This window comes from Mus caroli, chromosome 17, assembly GCF_900094665.2.
Source record: "Mus caroli chromosome 17, CAROLI_EIJ_v1.1, whole genome shotgun sequence".
NCBI lineage: Eukaryota > Metazoa > Chordata > Mammalia > Rodentia > Muridae > Mus > Mus caroli.
Genome location: NC_034586.1, coordinates 44116838 through 44127371, shown reverse-complemented (window position 1 = coordinate 44127371; position 10534 = coordinate 44116838). Strand labels below are relative to the sequence as shown.

At 47.9% G+C, this 10534-nt stretch overlaps 1 protein-coding gene across 2 annotated transcripts in view; it reads left to right on the top strand.

Annotated features, from left to right (window-relative positions):
- Positions 1 to 10534, top strand: part of LOC110283807 — a 28311-nt gene that overhangs the window by 10836 nt on the left and 6941 nt on the right. Inside the window, exon 1 of one of the 2 annotated variants that reach the window (XM_021149320.1) lies at positions 5103 to 5200. The exons of the other annotated variant lie outside the window; for it this stretch is intronic. Coding sequence (XP_021004979.1) covers positions 5192 to 5200 — 9 coding nt within the window. The 5' untranslated portion in view covers positions 5103 to 5191. Of the gene's footprint in view, positions 1 to 5102; positions 5201 to 10534 lie in introns of those variants that run through there. 2 annotated transcript variants of the gene reach the window in all.

Sequence of the window (10534 nt, the reverse complement as noted above, 5' to 3'; positions counted from 1 at the left end):
TTGGGCTGGCGTCTGTGCTTGCTGAGAGCCTGTATATATATATATATATATATAGTAAATAAATCTTTTTTTTTTTTAAGAAAGTTGGGCCAGGAGTGGTGGCACATGACTACAATTCCAGCACTTGGGAGGCAGAAGGTTCAAGGTTATCTTTAGGAAGGTGAGGGATTCAAGGCCACCCTCAGCTACACTGAGGCACTGTCTCAAAATGAGCTATGGATAGCTCAGCAGTTGAATGTGAAAGGCCTACACTCTGATGTGCTGATGAAGTCTGTAGCCCCAATCTCCGGTAACTGAGGCTGAAGGATCCCTTGAGTCCAGGCACTCCAGACCTGCAGGACCTGGAAGAGATCAGAAATAAACTGCTAGATGCTCACCCCAGAAACCCGGACAGAGCTTCAAAACAGCAGGGATGGATAAAATCTTAAGGAATCAGAGCTCTAAAGCAAACAGTAGGATACTATCTAAATCACACAGTACTGCTTATGTAAATGAACACTACCCGCACAGCAAACAACAGCCTGTGTTTTGCAAGAACACAGGAGCAAGAAGATATTCATTAATGGCTGCTGCCTCTGGCTGACTGGCTGGGCCAGGGATGCTATTGAGGAAGGGAGATAAAGATAAGCATTGGACCCAGAGTGCTCATATGCTACAGAGCCAAGAGTTTGAACAGTCCAGCACTCTGTACTTTTAATTGGCAATCAGAGAGAATAAGTAACCTGCACGACACGGAGCAGGTAAGGAAGAGAGAGAAGATGCCCCAGAACCAGGTCTAGTAGTGCAAGGCCGTCATCTCTGCCCCTTTCAACCATCAGCACCTGACAGCAGGCAGGCAGGAGGCCGTGGGAGGCTGAGGGTGGGGTGGACGGTGGCTCTTCCTGTGCTCCAGGTCAGCCCAGAGTCCTGATGGTTTTATCTTTCCCAAACACCCACTGAGCACTGGGGAGGATGGACCACAGCCCTCACCTTCCAGGAACTTCTAGGATGAATGCAATGAGGTCACCAGTCAGAAGCAGGGCTGAGTCAGCACTGTGAGCTGTTTAGAAAGAGTGGCAGTGTAGGCTAGCAACTGAGCTCTGAGCCCATGGTCCTTACCAGGAGCCACCAGGATCATGTCTGGTATGACTTCCACTTGGTAGATTAGGAGTTGAGGCACAGAGAGGTCAAGCCATCTGTGCAAGTCACGGAGCTGGAATTTATGCCCAGGAAGGGTGAGCCCAGAGGCTGGCTGGCTATGTATGTATATATATGTATGTATATATATGTATGTATATATATGTTTGTGTGTATTTGTGTATCTGTGTGTGTATGTATGTATATATGTGTATCTTTGTATCTGTGTATGTATGTATACATATGTATGTATCTTTGTATCTGTGTATGTATGTATATATATATGTATGTATCTTTGTATCTGTGTATGTATGTATGTATGTATGTATGTATGTATGTATGTATGTATCTTTGTATCTGTGTATGTATGTATGTATGTATGTATGTATGTATGTATCTACTTATCTATCTATCTATCTATCTGTCAGGGTCATAGTATGTAGCCCTAACTGGCATGGTCCAGACTGGCCTCAAACTCAGGAATCCACCTGCTTTACCTCCCGAGTGCTGTGATTAAAATCCTGTGCCACCACTGCACAACCTATGGAGCTGATGCTAGGGATGGGACCTCAGGCCTTGCCTGTGCCAGGCAGGTGCTCTACCACTAAACCCAGGACACAATTTGGAAATGAAATAAACAGGCAAGGCTTGCCTGGCCAGGTTTCCCTAGAGGGGGATTTCCCTAGCTATTAACCTCCACCCCATAACATTTCCACATCAGAGTAGCATGGTCTGGGCTAAGGGTACTATTGGCAGAGCTTAGCCTAACTGTCATGTAGAGCTCCCCACCTAAGAGCTTCCATGAGTGATGGAGTGCCCCATTATCAAATGTGCAACATCATGGCACAAAAGGGGACCTGGGCCACTCAAAGAGTGGCTGGGACCTGTCCCAGATCACCTAGGACCCTAGATTTCCAGCCTTCACCCACTTTGTATAACAGCCATTGTTCCCTTCCTCGCTCTCAAACTTCCTGCCTTGCATGCTCCTCTGAAAGCTTCTTCAGGCAGAGGGCTAAAGCCAGGCCTTCTCCCGTGGGTCAGAAAGGCTGGCCACTCTGCCAAAGGCCCACCTTTCCATTCTTTCTGACCAAGAGCTTGGTATTCTGATTACTGGGGCCTTTTCTTCCGGTGCGCAACCCCTCCCAATATCCTTGGCGATTCGGGGTAATGAGCATCAGGGTGTGAGATCTAGGTCCAGCCTATGAGCTATCTGCACCTCCGCTTCCAGTTTGCCTCTGGGTTCCAAAGTCCACTCTGTCACCCACGGTCAGCAGAGACAAGGTGCCAGGAAGAAAACAAGTCCAGAACTAGCCTAAGCAGCCAGGCAGCAGATGGCACAATGGTGCCAGTTAAGTGTGGTGCATGGGAGGTAGGACCCTAATGGGTAGGGATTTTTTTTTTTTTTTTTTTTTTTGGTTTTTCGAGACAGGGTTTCTCTGTGTAGCCCTGGCTGTCCTGGCACTCACTTTGTAGACCAGGGTGGCCTNAGCCCTGGCTGTCCTGGCACTCACTTTGTAGACCAGGGTGGCCTCGAACTCAGAAATCTGCCTGCCTCTGCCTCCCGAGTGCTGGGATTAAAGGCATGCGCCACCACGCCCGGCTGGGATTTTTTTTTTTTTTAAAACAAAGTTTTTTATTTACATATTTTTGTTTTGTTCTATGCGTGTGAGTGTTTGGCTTACATGTATGTCTGTGTACCATGTGTGTGCCTAATGTATCAGGAGGCCAGGAGACAGTGTTACAGCTCCTGGGTCTGGAGTTACAACTGGTTCTTAGCTGCTATGTGGGTGCTGGGAATCGAATCCTGGTCCTCTGGAAAAGCAGACAGTGCTCTGAACTGCTGAACCTTCCCTTCAGCCGGACCTTGTTTTTGAAGATGAGATCAAGGCGGGCCACTCAACCACCCACCTGCCAGTCAATTAGCGGCCCACACAGTGATTGCTGGTGTCTGTGGAGTGATGAGTTTGTGCTGGCCATCATCCTACAGACTCTGTCCCAGTCTGATAGGAAGAGACTGTCCGTCCACCCATCTCACAGTGGAGGACAAAGAGGGTCAATCCGTGTGTCCAAAGTCACACACAAGGAGACGGTGTGGCTCAGATTTAGGGTTCAGGGAACCTGGCTCCTGCACTACAATCTGTTCTCTGCGGAATAACCATCCATCAACCTCCCGGCCAGCAGTCTGCCCACCCATCCGACCATCCCCTCATCCCCGCCCCCCCCACCATCCATCCACCCGTTTGTCCATCCAGCTGTCAATCTCTCATTCATTTCTTAGCAAGCTGACTCTTTGTCTGTCTCTGTCTGTATACCTACCCTCCCATATCTAGACTAACAATCCAGCTGTTTGTCCATCTGCGTGTCCACACATTCATCTGTTCATCCACTCACCCATTTCTGACCAACAAGTCAGCTGTCTGTCTATTTGTTAGCCCATCCATCCACCAACTCACTCCCTAGTTAGCAAGCCAACTGTCCACCATCCATCCATCCATCCATCCATCCATCCATCTGCCCCTCAGTCCATCTGTCCATCTATCCATCCATCCACTCCCTAGTCAGCAAGCCAGAAGTCTATCCCACAATCCATTCTATTCCTTCACCTCCTGACTCTGATTCAAAGTATGATAAAGAAGGAATATCTATCAAGTATCTATCAAGGGCCGAAAAAGATGTGATGTGTTTAAGAAGGTGGCACAAGCCTTTGAGTTCAAGGCCAGTCTGGTCTAGACAGCTGGTTCCACGACATCCAGGGCTGTTATGAAAAGAAACCCTGTCTCAAAAAACAAAAACAACAAACAAACTAACACCCAAACTCCAAACAAACAAAAAGCAAAAACAAAAACAAGGCAGCAATAAAAATAAGTCAGCTTGTAGCATAAGGAGTAAAGGGAACAGCAAGAGATGGGGAGACAGAGATGGCTCCAATACCCGTCTAGCCATCTATTCATCTATCCAATCAGGAGGGCTGGTTCATTCCCCATCTATCCATCTATCCGATCAGGAGGGTTGGTCCATCCCCCATCTAGCCATCTATTCATCTATCCAATCAGGAGGGTTGGTTCATTCCTCATCTATCCATCTATCCAATCAGNATCTATTCATCTATCCAATCAGGAGGGTTGGTTCATTCCTCATCTATCCATCTATCCAATCAGGAGGGTTGGTCCATCCCCCATCTAGCCATCTAGCCATCTATCCAATCAGGAGGGCTGGTCCATCCCCCATCTATTCATCTATCCAATCAGGAGGATTGGTCCACTCCCCATTTATCCACTTGGGAGGGCTGGCCCATTCTCATCTATCCAGCAACATGTCATCCCTACCTCCCAATCGCTTTTTACCCATCCATCACTTGTCTTCCACCTCTGTAATTTAGAAGGTAAGTAAAAGAGAAAAGGGACAAACAGAAGGCAGGGATCTGGGCTTAAGGAACTGATTCTGCTATATAGAGAGTTTGAAGGCAGGTGGATGAAGGTCTGTCCCTGAACAAGAGCATTCAAGGCTGGAGAGGTGGCTCGGTGGCTTGCTGACAGGATTCAGTTCCCAGCACCCAAGTGCTCACTTATAACCACTGTAATTCCAGTTTCAGGAGAGGGACCAACTGCCTTCTTCTGGCCTACTTGGGTACCTCCAGGCATGCATGTGGTGCACATACATATATGCAGGCAAAAATTCATACATATAAAATAAATAAATAAATAAATAAATAAATAAATCAATCAAAATCAAAACGAGAGAGAGAGAGAGAATGAGAGAATGAGAATGTATTTCCTCTCTGCCAGTGATTTCATATGACACATTGGGGACCCACTAGAGACTAGAAATACCTTACCCCACTGGGAGGGTTCTAGGGGTCACACTGTAGAGGGGAGAGGGCCAGGCCCTGAGTCTGTGTCTCCTTGGGAGGATAGATGAGTTTATGCTGTAAGCAAACATCACAATACCTAAGCCCCCACACCAGGGCCCCTTGCCTTGGTATCCTCAGTGCCCTCCCAAGACACCCCGGGTGCCTCTGGATTCCTAACCACCAGAAGTCCCATTTCACCATCAAAGAAGACGACCCTAGTCAAAGATGTTGAAAGTGAGATGACATCATGGGGCAGGGGCCGGGCGGTCCAAGGTCACAGTGATTGAAATGGACTGAAGGGAGGTGAAGGTCCTTTCCAGGCTGCCTGTGTTCCTGGAGCTGGGGCTTGAGTTACAGGGCCGGCCATGCAGAACTCGGTCCGGTCCCTTCCTTCCTGCAGGGCTCTGTTGTGTTCTGTGGGGGTCAGGGGCAGAGGAAAAAACTATCATTCAGTTCCTCAGGTGCCTTTAGACTTGGCTTCTGCAGTGCGCCTTCCAGACTTCTGTTGGCATCTCCTAGACAAATCGGTTAAGTCACTGATTAAATCTAGGTACAGGTGTATGTGTGTGCCTCTGTGTGTGTGTATGTATGTGTGTGTGTATATATATACATATATATATATGTATATGTATCTGTATATATATATATAAAATGTGTGTGTGTGTGTACCTCTGTATGTCTATGTGTATATATGTGTGTGTGGTGTGTGTCTGTGTGTGTGCCTCTGTGTATATATGTGTGTGTACCTCTGTATGTGTATGTGTGTGCCTCTGTATATATATATATATATATATATATATATGTATATAATGTGTGTGTGTGTGTGTGTGTGTACCTCTTTGTGTCTATGTGTGTACATTCCTCTCTGTGTGTATATGTGTGTGTGGTATGTGTGTGTGTGTGCCTCTGTGTATATATGTATGTGTACCTCTGTGTGTGTATGTGTGTGCCTCTGTATATGTGTGTACCTCTTAGTGTGTATATGTTATATGTGCATGTGGTGTGTATGTGTGCCTCTGTGAGTCTCTGTGAGTGTATGGGACTCTCTGTGTGTATGTGTGTGTATACCTGTGTGTCTCTGTCTCTGTGTGTGCCTCCAAGTGTGTCTCTCTGTGTGTATATGTGTTTGTATGTGTGTGTGTGTACATGCCACAGCATATTTATGGAAGTCAGGCAATTTGCTGAAGTTGGTTCTCTCCTTTAACCATATGGGTACTGGAGCTCAAACTCAGGCTGTCAGGCTCAGTAGCAAGCACCTGTATTGTCTGAGCCGTCTCACTGGCCCTAGTGTCTCTTCTTTACAAGTGTCGGGAAAAGTATAGAGTATTCTAACACTCAGAGATTAGGGTTAGGGGTTAGGGTTAGGGTTGGAGGGCATGTTACAATTTGAACAAGTAGCTAGATGTAGACCCTGGGTAGCCCAGGGTCTAGCACCTGTTGTCTTTGGTGCCCCCCCCTCACTCCCCACTGAGGCAAGGCAGCCCACGGTGGGAAGGGTGCTATACTATGTAATGCCAATCTAATCCCTGTGCACACTGCATTCCTCTAGTCGCACTGCCCCATGACATGCCAGGACCAGCTGGTGAGGTTGATGGCCGGATGAGGCCCATTTTGCAGAAGTTTGAAGGCTGCCTGACCTGTAAGGGCAGAGAGGCAGGTCAGATCTCAGCCTTTAACCTGTAAAGCCCTGATGCGTTCCATAACACCAAGTGCCCTGGGTGCCCTGAGGAGACTCCCAGCTGCCTCACCCCTATGGCATTTGCATTTCAACAGGGCACCTGACCAGCTACCAGAAAGTGAGAGAGTAAGGGGAGACTCTCAGCCCTGGGCCAGGGCTGGCGGTGTAGTCTAGTGGTTAGTGCTCTTGCCTAGAAGAAGTGAGAGAGATCCTGGATTCAGTTCATCAATACTTCAGATTAAGAAAAGGTTCTGGCTAGTGTGGAATTGGCTTTCCAAGCTACGATACTCAGGCCTGGGCCAAACCAGGCCATCTACCCATGGGCCTGAGGCCTTTCAAGGACAGGGTGTCTTCCTAGAAGATCTACCTGCTACCGTGAGAACTTACCCTTCTTAGAAAGTCATGTCTTTTCTATTTTTTACCCTGAATGTGGGCAGGTATGCTTTTGCATGGCATATATGCACTTGTGTGCTCACAAAGGCTAAAGGAACATGGATGGTGTCTATGGTGTTCTTTTCTGTCACTGCCTACCTCAATCCTTTGAGACAGGGTCTCTTACTTAGCCTGAAGCTAGGCTGGGAGTGGTCAGTATCCTGATTCTAGTGTTCACAGTGCTGGGTTTGCAGTGTGGGGACTACCCCTGGCTCTTTTCCAGGGATCTGAACTTGGGTCCCTATGTTTGCACAAGTGCTCTTCACGGGAGGTCACTGTGCTTGGAAGTCTGGGAGGGATAAGACACCTTTGAAGTGTCTTCCTCAAGGCTCCGAGGCAGGTGTTCTCAGCCGTGGCCTTGCTGCTCCTGAGCCGTGGGAATTCTTTGGTGGTGTGGTGCTGTCCTAAGCATGGGAGGGATCCCTCTCTCTAACCAGCCCCAAGCCCAGGACAGGGACACCACAGGGAAGAGCTGATAAAATGAAATCAGACATTAACCTGGAAAGTATGCAGCCAGGCCCAGCCTCCCTCCAGTGCTGGCCGTGCTGGGTCCTGGGCAGGGATGGGTGCTCTCAGCGCAGTGAGTTAATATGCCTTACTCACTCAGAGCCTTTCTGGTTTGGCTCTGGGGAGGGGCAGGGCAAGGCTAGGGCATGAACTCTCTCTTCCTTCTTCCTCATCAGCTTCCTCTTCTTTGTTCTCTCTCCTTTCTAAAAAGAAAAAAAAAACCTATTTTTATTTTACGTATGTTGGCATTTTTCCTGCGTGTATATCTGTGTTAGGATGTCAGATCAGACAGTTGTGACCCCACCACGTGGGAGCTGGGAATTGAACCAGGATCTTCTGAAAGAACAGCCAGTGCTCTTAATCCCTGACCCATCTCTCCAGCTCCTCTCTCTTTCCTTCTATTATTTTACTTATATGATATGTGTCTCTGTGTGTGCTACATGTATGTAGGTGCCCACAGAGTCTAGAAGAGGCTGCTGGACAGATCCACGGAAACTGGAGTTACAGGCAGGTGTGAGCCATCCAATGTGGGTGCTAGGAGCTGAACTGGGAGGTCCTTTGGAAGCAGAGCAAACATTCCTAACTGCTGAGCTGTCTCTCTAGCCACCTCCTCCCATTTCGTTTTTTCTCTTTTTTCTTCCTCTCTTCCTTTTCTTCTACCTTCCCCGAGCCTTTCTTTTGCCAAGTTTCTGTGAGGGCTCACCTCTGGATGTGTCAAGGCCCTGAATGTGTGGCAGCAGCAGCAGCAGCAATATCTCGAGCAGAACTGACAGGTGGGGGCCCAGAACAGCTGTGTTCAGAACAGTTGTGCCCAGAGCAGGTGTGCCTAGAGTAGATGAGCCCAGAGCAGGTGTACCTAGATCAGGCATACCTAGAGCAGGTGTGCCCAGAGAGCATGTGTGCCTAGAGTAGGTGTGCCCAGAGACCAAGTGTGCCTAGAGCAGGTGTGCCCAGAGAGCAGGTGGATCCAGGCCCTGGGACTGAGGCAGAGAGGGAAGGCTGTGTTGGAATTTTGGTTGCTGTGCAAGTCAGTTGTGAGAGTTCTGGAAAATACAGTGTGGTTTGTCACAAACTTTAACTGATGGTAGCTTAGCTACCCATGAGCCTCTGCTTCAGCATCAGATAAATGGGATAAACACCTCACTTGTCTGTTAGGAGCTTTGGCAGAGGTGAGTGAAACATGCCGGGAAGAAACACCATGACTAAGGAAACTTATAGAAGAAGGAGTTTATCAGGTTTACCGTTTTGGAGGGTTAGAGCCCATGGCCATCATGGTGACAAGCATGGTAACGGGCAGGCAGGCATGACGCTGGAGCAGTGACTGAGTAGCTCACGACTTTAATCCCAGCCCTTGGGAGGCAGCCCTCTTGGTCTCTGGGTTTGAGACCAGCCTGGTCTACAGAGTGAGTTCCAGAACAGTCAGGGCTACAAAGAGAAACCCTGTCTCAAAACAACAACCAAAAAGAACAACAAACAACCAAAATAAAAACCAAAGACAACAACCATGTGGCAGAGAGAGAGCCAACCAGAATGGTGTGGGCTTTTGAAACCTCATGTCCACCCCCCAGTGACATACCTCCAACAAGGTCACACTTTCCTGATCCTTCCCCAATAGTCTTACCAGCCGGGGCTATCTCCAGACTGTCTTGACCCAAGTAACGACCCAGGCCTTTTATTAATTATGAAAGCCTTTGCTGCCCTGTTGGGAAGCTAGCTCGTATAATTTAAATTAACCCACTTACAGTAGTCTAAGTTCTGCTGCATGGCTCATTTCCTCCCCCTCAGCACCAGCATCTGTTTCCTCCTTCACTTCTGGCTAGCAAATCCCCTCACACCTGATTTCTTTCCCAGAGTTCCCATCTCTGCCTCTCTTTTCTGGTTTGGCTCTGGGGAGGGGCAGGGCAAGGCTAGGGCATGAACTCTCTCTTCCTTCTTCCTCATCAGCTTCCTCTTCTTTGTTCTCTCTCCTTTCTAAAAAGAAAAAAAAAACCTATTTTTATTTTACGTATGTTGGCGTTTTTCCTGCGTGTATATCTGTGTTAGGATGTCAGATCAGACAGTTGTGACCCCACCACGTGGGAGCTGGGAATTGAACCAGGATCTTCTGAAAGAACAGCCAGTGCTCTTAATCCCTGACCCATCTCTCCAGCTCCTCTCTCTTTCCTTCTATTATTTTACTTATATGATATGTGTCTCTGTGTGTGCTACATGTATGTAGAAGTTCTGTCTCTCTTCTCCTGCTTTGCTAGATGCTGGTCAGCTCTTGATTACCAATCGGAAGGAGATAGAGAAGTTCTTTGATGCTTCATAGAAGTATCAATACCAAACAAAGTCTTGTTCTCAACTCTCTGCTGGTGCAAAAATCAGCATTTGACTAATACAAAGAAAACCTTTATGCAGAACACAGGTCTCATCAAGGGACCCAGTAGTCTGACATTTGAGCCCTTGGGGGCTATTCTCATTCAAACCATGGCAGTAGAAGCTTGATTCTGTCAGCCAAATTATCTGCCTTCTGCTCCCTAGCATTCTGAAGCACCTGCCTCTGTCATTCCTGGTCCCAGCCTCCAGGGGCCAAGAGGTCAAGATGCCAAGTCCCAGGTTGTAAACTGAAGGAGGAGGCCATAGTGGTTTCAGGAGTCTCAGAGTGGTAACTCCTCTGGCTTTTTTTGTTTTGTGAGGAAGCATCCTGTGTATCCTGGGACTTTGAGCTCACTATATAGTTGAGGATGACATGGGCCCTCATATTCCTGCCTTCATCTCCCAAGTGCTGAGACACTCAGACCAGACACCCTTGCGCCAGGTTTACAATTTATTTTTGTTGTTGTTTGTTGCCCGCGCTTTTTTGTTCCCCTGGTAAGAACACACTCAGGGCAACCGGAATCTTCTGCGGCACAAGCTTTATTGCTTACCCCATCAGGAGCCAGTGGAGAAGAGAGCCAGAGAGAGAGAGA